General features: G+C 29.7%; 1 protein-coding gene across 4 annotated transcripts in view; it reads left to right on the forward strand.

Annotated features, from left to right (window-relative positions):
* LOC142325957 (WD repeat-containing protein 26) overlaps positions 1–20,059 on the forward strand; it is a 53,687-nt gene extending 33,628 nt beyond the window's left edge. The window contains exons 8-12 of one of the 4 annotated variants that reach the window (XM_075367926.1): positions 1,745–2,005; positions 4,545–4,690; positions 6,617–6,825; positions 9,200–9,409; positions 19,348–20,031. In XM_075367926.1, the coding sequence (XP_075224041.1) occupies positions 1,745–2,005; positions 4,545–4,690; positions 6,617–6,825; positions 9,200–9,409; positions 19,348–19,412 (891 nt within the window). In that variant the 3' untranslated portion in view covers positions 19,413–20,031. Of the gene's footprint in view, positions 1–1,744; positions 2,006–4,544; positions 4,691–6,616; positions 6,826–9,199; positions 9,410–19,347 lie in introns of all 4 variants that reach the window. The other 3 variants (XM_075367927.1, XM_075367928.1, XM_075367929.1) reach the window with 3 other exon arrangements.
* Positions 20,060–20,495: the final 436 nt, after the last annotated feature.

Here is a 20,495-nt window from a genome sequence, read left to right on the forward strand (position 1 = left end):
GCCCAGATTTGACACCCCTAGACTTTTTTCTATGGGGATACATTAAAAACATTGTCTGCAGTGAAAAAATCAGGGCTGTACAACATTTAAGACAATGAATCACTGCTGCTATTGCCACAGTTATGCCTATGATGACAAAAGTTGATTATTGGCTAATGGTTTGTAGAGCAACCAGTATAGCTCTTATTAGAACATTCTAATGTATGTAAAAAAACTTTTTGAGTTTGTGAATTTTTCAAAGAAATACTTGTTTTATTAACTCCTCCAGCAGTTTCTGAGAAACAATTTTTTTAAATATCTGTAAACTTTTTCGATGATCCTGTACATTAATTATAATGTATATATTATTTTTAATTTAGTTGTAAAGTTATTTATTTTCTAGGTGAATTATGTGTGTATATATATATATATATATATATATATATATATATACACACACACACACACACACACATTTTTACTGCCAACTGCCTTGGGACAAAAAATCTTGGTATTGTTAATATTGTAAGAACATTCTAATATTAAAGTTAATATTGATTGTACCAAAAAAAGTATACAATTTAATCTCATTTTCAGTAATCCCTTGCTATCTGTTCACAGGGATATGTTCAACCAATTATTCAATTATTGTGAGTGTTGAGAATAATATTTTATATAGTAAAAATTCTTGTAAATGATACAGTAAGGTAGATGGAGAACTTTTTTTAGGTGAAAGATAAATAAATTTAAATATTTTTAATTAAGTACTGTTTATTATTACCTTGTAGATGTAATCTCAAAATCTGCAATTCATAATTATAATAAAACTTTCTCCTAACTTAATTTGTTACCTTACATCCTGAAAGGTTTGTAGTCTAACTAAGTTAAATTTATTAGAAAACTGCCTTGCTAAACATGAATATGTAACAAACTGATTATAAAATTAGATTCATTTATTTATACAAACACAAAAGAAAATTGTAACTCAAACAATTTTTCTACAAAGCTGTGGAACTCAAATGGCTTTCATTGAAAAACAGATAGGTTTTACAATTGTTGAGAAAAAAAAAGAAATTTATTAATAGCTCTAAACTAAGCATTTTTTTAAATCTGAAATTATTTTGGGATTAATGTTAACTTCAAATTTTTAATTATTGAATAAATTTATTGCTTTATACTGTGAGAAATTTAGGTAATTTGTAATATTAGGCTTAGGCAAATAAAATATTTTTCTATTTATAATTTTTTAATCTCATTTAAAATCTTTAAATTATTAATTCTTTGATTTTTTCTTGTCCACTATTTATTTAAGATATTCAACTTATAATATCAGATGATTCATTGTCAAAGTTTAAGCAAAGCATACATAACATGCCTAATAATATTGTAGTGATTATTAATAATATAATATTTAAGTATTACAGAGATGATCCAAAATAAAAAAGAAGTCCAGGAAAAATAATTTCAGCTATCTATATTTTAGTTTTATATTCCAACAGTAAATAGCAGGAATATAATCCACTAATAATAGAAACATGAATGACAATGGACTATTATATATATATAACTTTGTATTGTACATCAAGAAAGGTAATGTCACTAAGCTCATTATAAATGTTTTGATTTAATTTTGTATATGGATTAAAATAAATTTCTCCATTTAGAATTACAAATGAAATTAACTTTAATTTTTAGGAAGTGATTGCATCTTTTGTTTTTGAAATATTAGATTTGTTTTACAGTGGTATTGTTTTAATGATTTTAGGAGACGTTAACATGTCATCATAGAAAAACTTTGGAGGGTCATTCATATGGTGTCGCGTATCTTGCATGGTCTCCAGATGGTACTTACCTTATTGCCTGTGGTCCAGAGGATTGTCCTGAACTCTGGATTTGGAATGTTGAAACTGAAGAACTTCGGGTTAAAGTGACGCATTCACCTGAAGATTCGCTTACTGCCTGCTCCTGGCATAAAGATGGAACAAAGTTTGTGACTGGTGGCATTCGTGGCCAGTTTTACCAATGTGTAAGTTTTATTAGGTTTCGTTTGTATAATGTTTTCTTTGAATTGCACTCACAAATTTATTTACCTCCATTTTAATGGTAAGTTGGTCTGCCAATAGATGAAGTAATAGGAGCATGTGGAAAAGGTATTTTAAATGATAAGATTGATTGATCAGTTAAGGTAAAGATTAACTGAAATAGTTTTGATTGTAATTAATGAACGCCTTCTGTTACAAAGAGATCCATAAGTTTAATCAGTTTCAATCATTACAGAAGTTAAATTGATCATAGAGTATATTGTTGTATTAGACTGAAATTTGATATTAAAATGGCAAATTCTTAGTGCAAAGGATATCTCGGTGTGATTGAGTTCATTTTTTGCTGATGGTGCAAATTAATGTTTTACAAAAATATGAGGTGACGATTAATCAAATAAAAAACATCAGAAGTGTTTATTCCTCTTTAAGTAATGTATAACATATGTATTCAAGGCTGGAAAGTGAGGAATTGACAAGATTTTTTAAATTACATAAAAAATGAGTTACCAAAATATATAAATATCAAATTATATATTATTATATTTTATTATATTATTTCTGAGATTTATATATCAGCTTTTGAAAAATTGCATTCATGAAGCTGTAGCTGAGACACTGTGGTTTCTTACCAAGAAAAGATTTGTTAGCCATCTCGGTGGAATATGCACTTAAGAGTTGATTAGTAATAAAAGTACCATTTTCAGAAATTACTGTCCTTCAGAGATGTAGATATGTTAAATGCATATTTACACATTACTTGGTAAAAAAGGAGTTAAAGGCAAAGGGTAATTTTGGGTAATTCTACTTGTTATAGGTGAAATCTATTTGAGCTAGGTGTTAAACAGTTGGATTGATGTACAGAATGAGATTAAATGATAGGAATGTACAATGATTTCATTTGTTGATCACCAGGTGATTGTTTCTGAAGATTCCAATTATATGATCAGAAAATTAATCGGAATATAAAAAGTGGAGAATAGAAGTTGATTTTGATAAAACTTTGTATATGGCAGTTGACCAAAACTGAAATATTTTTATTATTATTGAAGTTATTATAAAGGCTACCAAAAAATTGAAAATTTAGCTATCATTCTTGCTTCAGAAGCATTGGATGATAGGACATCTTGAATTAAAGTGGGAAATAAAGAATAACAAAGATTGCTTCATTCTTTTTATAGAAACAACAAATGTTCTGGAGAACAGAATGTATCCAGAGAAAGACTGTTTCTTGGCCTATTAAGTTCTAACTCTTTTCATCTTCAAGCATAGTTTGACTGTATAGTTATGAAATGTGGGATATCAGCACCAGACTAAGAAAAAGGATTGATGCAATGGAAATGGGCTTCTGGAGATGTTGGTATGGCTTCATAGCCATACCAACATCTAACATAGGGTTAGAAATGAGGAAATTAGAAAAAGAGGAATGGTGGAGAAGCCACTGAAAGAAAGATTTCAGAAAGACAGTTGACATGATATGGCCATTTAATAAGTTAACGCATGATAAAAATCCTTCAGTTATCTTTGTCATATTACAACTAGGTGACAAAAGTGTGGTAGACCCTGATAAAAATGAACGGATGGTATTTTGGGCACAATGACATAGTGAAACTTGAAAGATGAGAAAGTATTTGATCAATATAGAGATTGTGTTTTGAAGTATCTGACCAAAGCAATAAAGGAGTAGATTAATAAAAATATACCTTCATTCATGTGTCTAATAGTTGATGACCATACCAACTTTTTTATGTTTATATTTTTCTTTGTGACAAGTATAAATTATAAAAAAAGAGAACTGATAATGAAGTTACATAATTTTTCTGACATTTACTTAGAGGTTAAAATTCAACTTCTTCCCATAATTGAAAGTTATTTTTACCCTTATAGCCTTATTTCATAAAATTGTTAAAATTGTGAAATTGATAATCATTAAATGTAGTTCATGACAATATTTTGGGCTATTCAAACAAAATCTTTTTTTAATTTATCTCATACTCCTGAAATAAAACTAAAACAAATTTCCTATTTTTATTATGTTAGAAAAAATAATTTTTTTAAATTGTTAAATGTAGAAGAAAAATTCATAAACTCATTAATATACTAATTCTAATTCTTGCAAAACTGATTTAATTATTAAGATTATTTAGTCTTTTCTTTTACTTTTCATAATTAAAAAAAAAAATAATCTGCTGCCTTTTTTGTGCGAGACCCATGCCTTTAATTGGCATGCTCGGGTCAGATATTTTGAATCAAAATTTGTTTCTAATTCTGTAATTATCTGTAATTATTATTGCTTTGGTCATTAGTATATTTTGCTTCAGTTTTTAAGATCTTTAAGCTATAAAGCCTAATTCTTAGAACCTACAGGACAGTTATTTGTATTTTGAGGAATACAAATTGTATAACACTTAATAATGCTTAGATTATTAAGTCTGCAAAATGTTGTATAAATAATTTATCATAAATTAATATTTAATTTATTGTTTTACAATGGAATGATGCTGAGTAAAGTATTTCTGTTTTAAGGATTTAGAAGGAAATGTATTGGATTCGTGGGAAGGAGTTCGTGTCAATTGCCTTTGGTGTCGTTCCGATGGAAAATCTGTTCTTGCTGCCGATACGCATCACAGAGTTCGCTCATATAATTTTGATGAGCTGTCCGATACTAATATGTAAGAAATATATGTTGTAAATGTTATTTATTGTTATTAGTTAAATTCCTATCAATAGTTTATTTTAATGTAAAATACTGTTCAGGGAAAAAAAGAAATCAAAGGAAGAAGATCAGAAACTTATTAATCTCCTTGCTCCTCAGCAAATTTTCTGTATTAGAAATTGTAAAGAAATTGAGGCAAAAATGGCATGTATCTTTTCTGCTATCACATTGACTGGGTATTTTTTTAATGTATGTAATTTTCATTTATCACAAGTCCCTTTTGTTCGGTATTCATTTCCACTGGTGTGTAACAGGATTACAGGATACCTGTATCTTGTAAACTTTGTAAATCTTTCATCTCTTCTAATGCTATATGTCAGTCACTGGTAACTATTTGTGAATTTTATATTTCAATCGTGTGCTATTGTGCGTAAGCAAGTCCAGTACAAATTTAATCCTTCTAACATCAAAATTTAATCTTTACAATTACTTGGTATGATTTAAAAAATAAATGAGGATTGATGAAAAATACACCTGCCTGTCACACAGAAGAGAAATTGAGGGGAAATAGGGCACCTCATTGTAAATGCTTGTACAGGACACATAAGTAACTGGTTCCGCAGCAAAAGTGTTAAGAAACCTATTAATATACATCTTTATTGTGAATAGTAATGATTAAAGTTAGTCTTAAAAAAGAAGAAAAAATGTCTTATTTCATAATGTCATATGATATGACATAATGATTAACTGATATATTATAATGAATTATATGCAATAAAAAGTTAAGTATAACATTTTGTCATGTATCTTTAATCACAATATGTAATGCATTTATACAATGCAGCCTGACAGATTGAAAAATATTTTCTGGAAGTTTAAACATAAATTATTAATTTAATGCATTAAGTTTTGACACTAGTAGTGTGATTGATTTTTTCTGAATTAATAGGATTGCGATTGGATTTTGTACTGGAAGCTCCCTGATTCAACTGTAGTTAATTTTAAGTACCAGTTAATGATTTGGCAGTTAAGTATGGCCAGTTGGGAAGAGCACCAGTTGTTAATTAAGGGTTTAAACCATTAGGAGATACTTCACTCAATTAATTACCTTATGGATTCTTTTTATTTTATTATGTGGAGACATTTTGAAAAACAACATCCTTCATTGTTATCAGCCCCTGATTTCTGATGTCCCTGGAAACATTACTTATGTTTATTGGAAACATGTACATGGAAATATTGCTTATACTGTCAGATTATTTTTAGCATTGGTTAAACCTTCTTTAACAAATTGCCAATTTAGTTTTTTATTTTGAATTTCGTTGTAGAGCTTGATTTGTTAAACTGGAACAAAATGAGTTAGGTCCTACTTGTTACTTACTTCCTACAATATGTATAGTTTGAACAGAAAATATACGGAATTTTAGTTTTTCTCAAAAAATCTTTATTTATTCATAAATATTGATTTTATCATCTTTAAAGTACTCTCCTTCAGATATAATACATTTGTGCCAGTGGTTTTTCCAATCTTCAAAGCGCCTCTGGAATGCAGTTTTCAGTATAGTGTTTATCTCCTTCAACAAATCTGTCTTAATCTCTTCCATATTGGTAAAACCTCATCCTAGCATGGTTTTTTTTTTTAGCTTGGGGAATAGGAAAACATCAGTCATAAAATCAAAATTTGAATTTTGTATGATGTATGTATGAATGTGCCTTGTCACCTGAGGAAGCTTAGAGAATTATAAGTGAAACGTTGTGTATTTAATTTATAAGTTTGTGTAGTTGATTGGTTAATCCAAGAAATTTATAAAGGTAACATTTTTAAGTAAAATGTGTCATATTTATGTCGTATATATACATATACAACTTTATTATATATATATATATATACACAGTAATATAAAATTGATTTAATATAACAGCTGTGTTTATATTTTTTCAGCCTTCAAGAAGACCATCCTGTTATGACATTTTCTGTCAACAAAGCAGATCGATTAGCACTGCTTAACGTTGCCACACAGGGTGTCCATCTTTGGGATTTACAGGATCGTTGTCTCTTACGTAAATTCCAGGGTGTAACTCAGGGACATTTTACAATTCATAGCTGTTTTGGTGGTGCTAACCAAGATTTTGTTGCTAGTGGTAGTGAAGGTAAAGATTTCAGTCTGCTTTAGTTTATTTTCAGTTTTAAGTTCTGATTAATGTAAAGAATGAGCTGTGCTAAATGGTTATTAAAATAAAATAACTGAGAGAGTGCTGAAAAAATACTTACAAAAAAATCTAGACTTTTAACTTTGGAATTCTTAAATTTAAATATCTTTTTCTATTTTGTTATCGATTTTCTTTGAGGTAATCTATAAGAAGAGTACAAGGGTGGTGGCGAGTCTTAAGTTCAGTGGACTGGTCTGGAGTTAGTGAAAATTTTAGGTTCTGCAAACCTTTGTAAGCTAACTCATCATTTTCTTCTTGATTTGATTAAAAAAATTGCATTATTTCTTTGGTCTTCAGTTTTTGTTTTATAAATAGAGGTACACACAACCTTTGAAAATTCTACCTAGTTCTAGGTTTTTGATTTTTTGTAAACATTTCTTTAGCTTTATGTTTATTTTTTCTGTTACATCCTGTTTTGGGTTTGTTTCTAAAACAGCATAAATTTAATAACATAGTTATCAGAAAAATGAAACGATTAACTTAGTATGAATGATTGATTTTTTTTTATAATAGTCATACCATAGAAAATTGTTATAACAGAATGACAATAGCGTTTCCAATTCTCATTCAGATTATAGGAATTTGGATTATAACCATATGAAGCATAATTCAGACAGTATCCTCATGAAAGAAAACAAAGTTAAAATAACTCTCTAAATTTGATTTCTGAAAGCCAATCCATTTATACCAAATTAGTTAGTTAAAATAAATAGACGATGAAGAAAGATCTGTAAATATACAAATCAAACAGTAAAGAAGTCACTGGTAAGATGGACGATCTACCTGATAGTTAGATCATCCTTTCTTTCCACTCACCTTTTTTCCTTACCATTGATCTCTTCTTTCCCATGATCAGCTCTGTGGGCATAGGACCCTACTAGATCTTTTGTTCTTGTATTAAGAATGTTCTTGATGGTACAGACAGTGCATTCTTGGTGTCATCTGGAATGAGAACACTGGTGATCTGAATTTGGGGATTCTATTTTCTATTTGATAGCTACACATTAAACCCAGTTAAAGTGCTTATTGGGAAAAGCCAGGGCTTCCCTAATTTTCCTTGAAAAGAACAAAAAAGGTACAATTTGTATCTTTTTATTTTTTATGTAGTTTGTCTTTCTTCATTTTTGAATAACTGTCTTCCCTTGTGTGAATTGTAGATATCTCTTTCAATATATTTTACTAATGTGTCAGTGTTTAAATATATATATATATATATCTATCAACATATTGACCACTGCGCTAAACTAATTCAACATAAATTAAACTTAAACCACCAAAACACAGTAAACAGATTTAAACTTAACAAATTAATACCAAGAATCAATTTTCATTAACTGCAACTGCATGTTCAGTTGGTATTAAATTCTATATTACACAAAATCAATTATTTTTAAAGGTTAAGAATTTAGAAATTGCCAAAATCGTTATAGTTTTATGATCTTGAAGTTTGTTATGGAGTTATGTATTTGTCCATAACAAACTACAAGATAAGTTTAAAAAAAAATTTATTTTACATAATTACAGAATTGAATACCAAATAAAGATATGCAGGATCCTGTGAAAATTGATTCTTGTATTAGTTAAGTCTAACTTATCTGTTTACTGTGATTTGGTGGTTTAAGTTTCATTTATGTTGTGTGCATATATACACATACACACAGATATAGGTATCCTGAGAATTGTTGGCCAGACTTGGGACTGATTCAGGATATCAAACAAAACAGTTTATATAAGTAATTGCTCTGTCGCACTTAATTTTCCTTTTGTCCACTGTTTTGTTTTTTCAATAAAATCTGTATCTGAAATTTGGTATACATGTTCTCAGCAACTTCCACAAATTGAAAACTTTTAAAAGTGAAAAGAAGAAAAACTTGTTTCTGCAAATCTGATAATAAATTTCTGAGATATGGCTGAAATTGTTATACTTATTACATAAAAAGAAAATTAATTAAATCTGTATATAATAATATAAAAAGTTAGAGCAAAAAATATCTATTTCATATGATGAATTGTCTTACTGTTTTTTTGTGATTTGGATGACTAAGATGTTATGATAATGTGTTATATGAATCAACCTTTTATATTATACTGCTGTCTTGAAAAAGGTATGTTTGAATATTGCTGATTTTGTGGTTTATTTTAATCGTAACATTAATTTTTCTTTTTGACAGTCATTATTTTCAATTGAAAGATAATGCAAACTGTTCTGCAAATAATTCAGTAATTGTTTCGTGATGCAGTCTATTTAAAATCTCTGTAATGTAAAATGTAATACATTATTCTTTAAGTAATTTTACATTTCTATTATTTACAGATAATAAGGTGTATATATGGCATATGAAAAGAGAGTTGCCGATAGCTACACTTGTTGGTCATACAAGAACAGTAAATTGTGTTGCCTGGAATCCAGTCCATCATCAGATGTTAGCGTCAGTATCTGATGATTGTACTGTACGGATCTGGGGTCCATCAGACAAATACCGTAATTCAACTCCTACATCGTCCAATTCATTTACTAAATCTGGTAAATTTATTTTGTAATAGATCAATAAAAACATTGCTTGTAAATTTTATTTTCAATATTACTTTTTTCCACAGTTTACGTACCTCTTTTCAAATTTATATGCTACAGCATTTGTTTTAATATAGAGCTGTTTTTGGTGTACCTCATCTTGTTAGCAGTTTATGAATTTTTTTGAAATTCAGAAAGATACAGGTAGATTTATCCTAATCATGAAAAACACCGCTCTCGATCAGACTCTCAAACTGTGATGGTGTACAGTGTTTCTCAAGGCAAACGGACACAACACTACTAACAAACTATTATTTTTAACTTTTAATACAAAAATTTTGTATTGTAATTTTTATAATACAAAATTATTAGTATTTATTGATTAAGATTAATACAGTGAAAAGGTTTGAGAACCATTTTGAAACTTTTTTGATATGTTATTAGTTTATTATGCATTCCCTTTCCCCTTAATTTGAGGAAATTATTTGTGTGTAGCAACAGTCAGTTGCTCGGCTAGCAAGAATGAACACACAAGACTAGCGGCTTCTTACATGTCACAGCACTAGCGACTTGTCTGGCCCATGCATGTACCACATCACGAGGGGCTTTTTATTTATATATAAGTATACACACACACACACACACACACACTTATTTACCTACTTTGCTTGAATTAATTTGGTTTAGTTTAGTTGATATAAAATACAGGGTCCGGCATATAAACCTGACGATTTTTGAGGGATAATAATTAAACTGTGTTTCGAACTATTAAAACATTTAATATATCAAATTAAAGATCAATTTTTGCAATTTATAGTGAATTACTTACATAGATTTTTTTTTATTTGAATATTATGTCGTCCAAAATGTTTTCCATTGCTCCTCACACACTCACTTAACCTCATTCTAAAATTTGACATTGCTCGCTCAATCATCACCTGTGGAACTGCTTCAATTTCTCATTGAATGGCCTCCTTGAGTTATGCAATTGACTGTGGTCGACTACTGAAGACTTTATATTTGAGATACCCCCACAGAAAAAAATCATAAACAGCCAGATCAGGTGAACGCGCTGGCCAAGAAATGTCACCAAATCAGGAAATCAAACATCCAGGAAAGGTTTCTCGCAGAACATCCATTGCAATTCTCGCTTTATGGGGGGGTGACACCATACTGTTGAAAACCAAATTTCATGTCCTTGAAAGTCATTCAGTTTCGGTCGCAGAAATTCATTCAACATGTTTACGTATCGATGAGATGTTACTGTTACTCTGCGATTTAACTCCTCAAAAAAAAATATGGGCCAATTATGCCGAACTTTGAAACCGCACACCACACTGTAACATATTGACTGTGAAGTGGTTTTTCAAGAATTTGCCGTGGATTATGCGAAGCCCAATAACGGTGATTTTGTTTATTCACAAATCCTGACAGATGAAAATGTGCCTCATCACTTAAAAGAATAATGGCATCCTGATGGACATTTTCGAGGATGACCTCGCAAGCTGCTTTGCGAGATGCCCAATCATTTGCATTAAGTTACTGCACTAACGTCATCTTATACGGATGGAATTTCAGGTCGGCATGAAGAATTCGTTGTACACTTCGATCAGAAATGGCTAGCACAGCAGCATGTCTCGCTGCTGAATGTCGTGGAGACCGCATAACAACTAACCTTACAGCGTTAATGTTTTCAGGCGTTCTCACAGTCCGTTTTCATCCTGTTGATTTAATTTTTAAAGCAGACGATGTGTTCTAAAAATTCTTCACCCACAACAATATTGTATTCCTACTAGGAACAGATGCATGTCAATTTAAATTGAAATGTCTGCGAAAAACCCCGTGTTACAATAACCGAGTCATTATTTTTAAAATAGGCTTCAATCACAAACGCTCGTTATTCACCCGACCACGACATACTGGCTACTGAAATAGCATGAATAGACCTGTCAACATGTACAACACTCCCGCCTTCTCATTGACAGTGTGCCAACATAACAATTACTACAAAATCGTCAATTTATGCCGGACCCTGTATAAATCAACATGGATAAGTGGCTTAGTAAAGTAATAAATAAAAAATTGTCAGTTAAAAAACCCTGTACCTCTTCAAGCTCTACTTCAGAATCGAAATTTGAAGTGAGTAGAGATATTTTCCTACCAAAATATGAAATGTTTTAAAAAAGATGATCCTGAGTTCAATAATATTAAATTTACTATTGCAGATGTAACAATGAGCCATGACCTCAATGTGTAATTTGCTTTGAAATAATTTCAAACCAAATCTCCCTCATTGAAATGGCACCTTAGTAATAAACATTCAACATTAGAAAACAAACCTAAGGATTATTTTGTTTGAAAATTGTGAGATAAAATGCACAAAGAAAATTGTGGTATCTTACAGGCAGTACTCAAAAAAAGCAGTTGAGGGATCTTCCTTAATGAGCTCTAAAACATCAAAGTGTGGAAAACTCATACAATCAGTGAAGAGTTGTTAACTGTTGCAAAAGAGATATGATGCTATGTTGGGTGGTATGTTAGCTATAAGCAGCTAGTTACGATACCACTATCAAATGATATCATGCACTGCATTATTGAAAGTGTGATATTAAACATTAAAGAGAAATTAGTAGTTCAAGTCAGAAATAATGACTTTTTCATTGTACAACTTAGTGAGAGCTCAGATGTAAGAAATTATGTTCAACTGTGGTTTACGTAGGATATCTATTTTAAAGTAAAATTAAGGACGAGTATTTATTTTGTGATGAGCCGTCTAGACTAACTACCACCAATGAAATAGTCAAAAAGCTAGATAACTTCTTTACAGAAAATGGACTGTATTGGAGGCAGTGCATTAGCTTCTGTTCTGATGATACTTCAGCTGTGACAGGAAAATGTGGAGGTATTGCTACCTAAGTAAAGTCTGTTACAGATTGTATGTTCATTCATTGCAGTATTTACTGAGAAGCTTTAGTCATAAAACAGATGCCTGAACAATTTAAACATATTCTCCAGGGGGTTAAGGTAGTTAATTTTATTAAATTTTGGGCTTTAAAACTCCTTGTTTATTTTTGAAACTGTTCTGAATTTGGCAGTTACCACATTCAGATACTGCCATACACAGAGGTAAGATGGATTTCTTAAGGAAAATATCTAAGCAGTTTATTTGAGCTACATTCAGAGGTGCAGGTATTCCTAATGAATATTGGTTTTCAACTGCATGATCAATTGACAGTGAGTAATACTAACCTACTTATCATATGATCATTCTCCTCAATAATTTAAAAGTAAATTTGCAAAGTGAAACAACAAACTGATTTGAAAGATAATCTCATCGGTAATATAAAACTCCATTGCCTAATGCTTGCTGAAACTTTTGAAGAATATTTTTAAGAAGATTATTCTGAATTCCTATGGATACGAAACCCTTTAATACTGGATGTCATTCCTGGAACCCTGACTAACAATGAAACAGAGGTTTGATGGAACTATCTTGTGATGGAGTTTTGAAAATGGACTTTACTAAATTAGAGGTATGTAAATTTTGGTTAAAGTTAAAAATGAATATCCAGAAAAGCATTCTTATTTTTAATTTCCTTTTCTACCACATATCTTTGTGAAACTGGATTTTCTTTTGTCGGTGACAGTCACAAATAGATTTTTTAATAAACTGAACCTTAACCAAGATTTGTGCCTAAGATTAAATTCAACTGAACTAGATATCTTAACTTGTTTCAAGCATGTAGCACCATCCATCTCACCAAATTTTTAGTCTTAATCGGTAATTTAAATAAAAGTTTTGTAAAAGAGGATTAAAAAATTTGTAATAAATAAAAAAACTTTTGCTCAGTTCTGCACAAGAAGAGAAGACTTTTCCTTTCTGATGCTGTCATTTTTTCGCTGTCAGAAAGGCACTGATTTTCAGAATACAGCATACTACATTTATTAACCAGTAAACGCTGTATACAAGCATCAAGTTTCAACTCGCTCACTGCTGTGACTTGCTGCCTAAGTGCATATGTAAAACACACCGCTACACAAACAAACCTCAAATTTTAACATGCATGACTAGAAACACTCCTACAGCATTTCTAAATTTTAAAGAAATTGATCTTTCAGTTTCAGAGATTTTCGAGCTACAAAATTGTATACGTAGGCATATATATATGGAAACCTCAATTTAAGTGATTGTTATTTTCATATTCCTCGTACTTGAAAACGTAAATGAAAATTCATTTTCACCTTCCACTCCCACCTTGCAACCAAAAGTAATACTGTAGTTTTCTTTGAAAAGTCAGTAAAAAATTGTATTATTTTTTTACTTTTAAAAAAGATGTAAACTTTTTATTTCTTTACAATTCTGAGATAGAACTATTGCTAACTAATGACATATTATTATATATTTATAGTTCATGGTACACTCATCATGTGTAATTCACGTGAATGGTGTGTAAAAAAATTTGAGAACCGCTGTTCCAGATAAATTTTTTGTAAATGGTTTACCAACATTTCCATACTTTTATATTTATATGAAGCTAGTTATGTAAGACAAATCTAGTTCAAAATAAAAAGAAAGTGTTCATCCATACCAGTATAATATAAGAAGAAAGGACTAAATCATCTATTATTGAACAAAATTAACACTCTTTCATAAGACCCCCATCTATAGTTAAAATGAAAAAACTTAATAAAATATATAGCCCTTTAATGCTTAATTGTGCAGATCTGCTTGGAACTTTTCATGCATTAATCTTGTTCCAGTAATCTCGGATTTTGTGTACATTAAATTCATTGATTATTATTTTGAATTCTAATTTATGTTAACCTAATATTTACTGCTGTGCATTGATTTGTTTTTTGTCTGCTAATATAAATAGATTGATTATGAATTGCATAAAGTACAGGGTGACAGATGCTTCAAAGGCAGAATAACTAATTTTAAGAAGAAAATAAATGTGGTGGTTAATTAATTGTTGTTTTTTTTTATTCATTTTATGTAATTTGTTAATAACACCGTAGAATTTTACAAATTATAAAATACATCAGTGTTTGTAATCAATTAACGCACTAGATAAGGCCACTAAAAAATTGCTTAATATGATTGATGCATTAGACTTTTTTGACTATATAGTGTTGCTATTTGTGTTTTAAATGTAAAATCAATTACTTTTTGTTCCATTATTCATTTATTTATATGAAACAATTATCTAATATCATGAAATTAGATCATTTTTTTTCATTTTAGTGTAGTTTGTTATTGTTTTGCTTTGATTATTTAAAAAATAAATATGTACGGGTATAAAAAGAAATATGTAAAGCGTATAAGCTATGTTTAACAGAGAAAATGTATGTTTCATTATTATTAACAGTGATTGCGAGTTTTTTTAACATATTCCATATGAGTTTCATTTATAAAATTTAGGAATTTATTTGATTATTTTTTGGCAGGCATATTTATATTTTATTTTTTGTTATTTAAAGAAGAAAAGGAAAAGTATACCTGGCGGGCAACCTAGAAGGTCAAGTCAGACAAATTTGTTTATTAGAAATTTTCTTTGTACTTTCTGTAATTTGTAAAGGAGAAAATAAATCTACTTACTATAAATATAAATTAATATTATTAAAAAAGAAAAAATTAAAAACTAAACGTGCCTTGTTTTCCTTTCCTGGAAATTTAATCATCCTACCATCTTCTCTAGTTATTGTTATCTCTTTGTTGTTTGTTTTTAGCATTTTTCATGCTGCTATTCCATCTCCCACTATTTTACTATAAATTGGAATGTGGATATAGTTTTCATTATTATAGCTACGATTTTCTTTCACATAAGTCATTTTCTAGAATATAAATGCATTTATTACCATTTCCATGTAAATATTGAATGCTATCTTCTTTCAGCATTTTATTGTCTTATTTAAATATAAAATCAGATCAAAGTGATTTATTTCCCCCCATATACTTATTATAATATAAGGTTTTACACATTTACTGTTTCTCTTCTGTGCCTTTTAGATCTTAGATTTCTACATTCTCAACTTTTGTATTTGTTATAGCAACAGTATTGATTTTTTTTGTTGTATGCAGGCTATAGCTACTAAAATTACCTTCTTTTTTTTTAGCGTTTACTCAGAGCCCCTCCTTGTATTTGATGTCATGGCTAATCTGGTCTTCTTGTTTATTTGTTATTAATGGTTATACTTACCTTTAATTTTATTTATCTATTGCTGACCTGTTCATTTATGATCGATTTAATGTCCGTTCTTCCTTCAACATATTTGTGAATTATTTTCATTGGAGTATGTCCTTTTAATAAATACATTGCATAAATAGAATCTTTTTTTTTTAAATCCTCTCATGTGTTTGCTATATCTTAATTTTAAATTTCTTTCCGTTTTGTCCAATGCATGTTGCATTGCATTTACATTTTATTTTGTATACTTCATTACTTTTGTATACATAGTAGCATAGAAGAAAAAGATTAAAATTGGGGGAACAAGAGGTACATTTCATTTACAGCAATTCTCTCTCAAAACAGGCTTTTTTAAAATAAATTTTAATTCATAATAATATATAAAAAATGTATTTAATGTGACCTTTTAATATTTTCCTTTTACTGTAAGGCATAAATCTTTTAAAAAGATTTTTTTGTGACGTGCTAATTACTATGGAGGATGGTAATTTTCATTCTGTTTCATTTAGTTATGGCTGGAAACATTTTATACAATAATCACATTCTGGCAAATGAACCTTTTTATTCTTTTTCTTTTTTTTACCCCTACGCTGAAGCATAAATGGGCTTTACGTAGGAGGAGAGGAGTGGTTACCTACTTACCACCTCCCTCATCCCCCCATGAAACTACCATTAGGCATTACTTAAGGGAAATGCAGGCACACAAACTCCATTCACTCATCCTTTCATGCTTGCCTGCTAGTTTAATAACACAGGTAAGTAAACTTACCTAACTGCATGGACCCATCCACACCATCTCCAAGCAGTGATACTTCGTACCAGTACTACTACTCCGTAGCAACAATTGAAATGAATAGAAAGTGTTTCTTGCAAAATCTTTTTTATTTTTGAGTTGTATCACTGTTTTATGCGAGTAAAAACTGTAGAATCTACTACAACTAGATACATTTTGAATTTCCTGTATGGCTTAGATAATCTTAAATTTTGGTATGAATAAAGAATAGATTCTACTTCTTGGATCTAGATATATCTCTTCATTACACAACTGTGGTGGGGCATGCTTACTTTTTAGTGCTTGTCAGTTCAGTTCTCATTCATTATCATGGCGATGTTTATGCCAGTTAGACAAGAGAAAATGTACTGTGTGTGAAAAGAGTTAAGTTAGTGTAAGGAACTGCTATATTTTGATAGTGGAAATATAAACTTTTTGGCAGCAGGAATTTTTGCCAAGAACTGAAGAAACACTTGGAGAAGCCCTGACTCCCAGAAAACGGATGTAGATATGTTTACGTGGGTGATCCAGGTTTCCAAAGTGAAGTAGCAGAGGATTTCAAAGGATTTTCAGCTGTAAAACTGTCAGTTTCGTTAAGGGTAGGGTTCTTGACAAGAACGTGGATACCGGTGTTCTTTGGTGGTTGGGTTTCAATTAACCACACATCTCAGGAATGGTCGAACTGAGAATGTACAAGACTACACTTCATTCACACTCATACATATCATCCTCATTCATCCTCTGAAGTATTATCTAAACGGTAGTTACCGGAGGCTAAACAGGAAAAAGAAAGAGAGAGGACAAAGCTCACAATTTGATAACTTTCCCATCTGCAATGCAGGAGATTAATAATGCTAAGTTAGACATGTTTTCATCTGCCATCATCGTTGGTGTATTGGACTGCACACAAGTAGAAATAAAAAATTAACTGTTCATGGCAGTGGAAAGAGTATATCAGTATCAATGTGCAAGCTAGAGTCGATGCTTATGAGAAATTTATAAGTATAAGTGCAGAATGACCTGGAAGTGCACACAATGCTAAGATATAGAGATGTAGTCCCGTTAGGAACATTATTTCTCAGTACAATGGAAATGCTTGTTTACTTGGTGATTCTGGATACGGAATATCTCCATGCCTTATCATTCCATTTAACCTACCAAGAAATGCCATACAGCACTGTTTCAATTTGATCCATGCCAGAAAGAAAGTAATAGTGGAAAGAACATTTGTCAGTTAAAGCAAAGGTTTCTGATCATTAGTAATTGCGTCCAAGTTTAGATGGAAAATATCCCCTAATGATAGTCACATGTTCTGTGCTTCGTAACATTGCTAAGCTCTTGAATGACCCATCTCATTATATTTTAGAAGACTTGGAGAAAACAGAGAATGAGCATAATGAAATTTTAAAGAACATATTAGGGGACAGTATGACAACAACACGACCAAAGTTCATGGTGAAAAGAAGCACCAGGAGATGTTGAATTTTATAATTTTATTTCTATAAAATTTACATTTATAATTTAATTTTTTAGTCATAAAAGTTATTGCAATATGATAATAATATGATTTTATAAAAATCTTGGTAACAAAATTTAATAAAAAATATAAAATCTAAATTCTCCCTTGAAAAAAGAAAATTATGTCGATAAAAGGAAATCAGTAAAAAAATAAGTATATAACAAATTCATTTTTTTAAATTTTTGTTACTACTTTCATCTCATATACACACTTTTTTCTATTTTTATTCTACTAGTTTATTTTTCTTTTATCTAGGAAAAGGATAAGGATTATTAACCAAAATCTGTTAGAGTTGAGTTGTCAGCTACAGATTTATTCAGGTTTCAAGCTGTTTTTCCCTCTTTCGATTTGGATTTTGTTCAAATTGCTGAATTAAGACCAGCCTTTGCAACCGAGGCATTGACATATCTTTGGTTTCATCTGTTTAATTTTACATCAGCTTTATTATGTTAGGTTTAACATATGAAGTTGAAGGTAGTATATGTCTTTTGATAACATCATATCTGCTGATAAATTACTGTCACTTTGCTCATTATTACATACATTCAACAGTTCTTTTTGTAAAAATTTTTTCACACCTGAAACATTTCCAGGCTCTTTATAAAATACAGGATTTTCTTACTGAAAAAATAACACCAATAGATATTTATCCCATTCCTGTAATTTAATTGGTTTATGTCCGGTTTTCTTCCTTATCTGGCTCTTCGTGTTGGTCAATAGTTTATTCATTTGAGCAATGCTAACTTCTTTCCCGGTTGCATGACAGTATTGCTTGATTAAACTGCACCATGTACTTTTTTTCTTCCACAACTTTAGGAACTCAATATTTCAAAACAACATATTCCAACAATAAATTTACTAACAATTGTTTATTCACCGTTTTCTTCTCATATTCTTCACCTTCACCACATGACCAGATTAAATTGATACGTTTAAAGGACTGTTGTTCCCTTGATGAACACTAATAGACTGGTGACAGGACTACCAACTTGTTAGGGGAATGACATGATGCAACAGACAGATGAAACATGCCCAGAAAGAATTACACATGCATGGTTGAAGCGAAAACCAAGATGTGTCAAAGCTTTAAGATGTAACTACAATAGTAAAGTCTACTTAACTTTCTGGTTTAGGGAGGATGCAACTACGTACACTTTGGATCTGTTTATTCACATCAAAATTAGATAATTCTAAGTCTAGACTAGATACTACAAATTAGATTCAGCCTTTTATTCACTTCACCCATTGAAGTAATAATATTTCATTATTATATTTGAAAAGTGGCTAGGTCCATCAACCTAGCTGGATTTTAAAAATCCACTTCAATACATCAGCAGTTGCAGTTGTTGGTTAGTTGAATGTAGTTGTTAAGGCCTGATAAAATTGAAATGTAGTTATCATTTAGTCAAATAAAATTTAACTTTTGATTATTTATCGACATCCTGTTAATTTATTTTTTCATCCTTTTCAGGTTGTACCGCTGAAGATTCATCGTCATCATCAAATGGGAGCATCTGGCACGATATGCTATCATAGTGAATTGTTAATTTTTTTTCCAACATTTTCCTCTTAGCTTCTTATTTTTCTCTAATGTATTCTTATTTTACACTCCACTACCTTCCACATGTCCCCATTTTTCCCCTAATGCACTTTTTTTGAATCGCCCTTTAATAGCAATTTAAATAAACATGAAGATTAAAAACAAAAGGCTCGTAGACCCATTTATTTTCCTCTTTTAAATGATTATTATGATTTAAAAATATTTAATTTAAAAAAGTTTTTTAAACTTTATAAAAACTTATGGGAGATTGAGACAGAATAGTTGTACTATTATCGCCTATAACTGTTGAAAATAATACCTGCAGTTGTGGCAGTTTTATGGACTATTACAGTGTACTGAAAACAATCTTGCCTTAACATTTCATGATGAAAATGTAATTTACATTATTTATGTATATAGATTGTAATTATTATATAAAGTACATGTGAAATAGTAGGTTTATATATATATATATATATTTTGTTGTTTAATATAAAGAATTTAGTGTAATTAATACATAGATTTTTTAATTTAAAAAAAAAAGAAATAAATATATATAAAATATCAAAAATATTAAATTTTTTGCTTAGAGTGCATTAATTACATTTTTGATGTTATACTCATCATGTGTATAATATAATGATATTTATTAAAATAATATTCTGCTTTATTATTATTAATAATTTTATTATTAAGTGTTCTACTTTTTCTGGTGGAGGTCAAAATTACTTCATAATATTTTGCAGTCAGCTATATTGTTATTCTGTAATTAATGAATCATTTTTGTTAATAATATGTTTTCTCTTTGAGTTTTAGATAAAATAATTGAAACAAAATAAAATTAATTACAATTTATTAATTTTTTGTTCAGTGTAATAAAAATTTATATCAATTTCATCATGATAAAAAAAGAATGCATTTTTAATTATGGTTGTATTTTTCTTTTTTTAAATTATAGTCAGAAATTGTTTGATACATTTTATGATTTATTTTTAGAGATCATAAAATAATATGAAAAAAATTATATTTGTTATTTTTTGGAATAATTTTTCAAGAATTAAAGTTAAAATTGGAAATAC

Source organism: Lycorma delicatula, chromosome 6, assembly GCF_047948215.1.
Source record: "Lycorma delicatula isolate Av1 chromosome 6, ASM4794821v1, whole genome shotgun sequence".
In the NCBI taxonomy this organism is placed as follows: domain Eukaryota; kingdom Metazoa; phylum Arthropoda; class Insecta; order Hemiptera; family Fulgoridae; genus Lycorma; species Lycorma delicatula.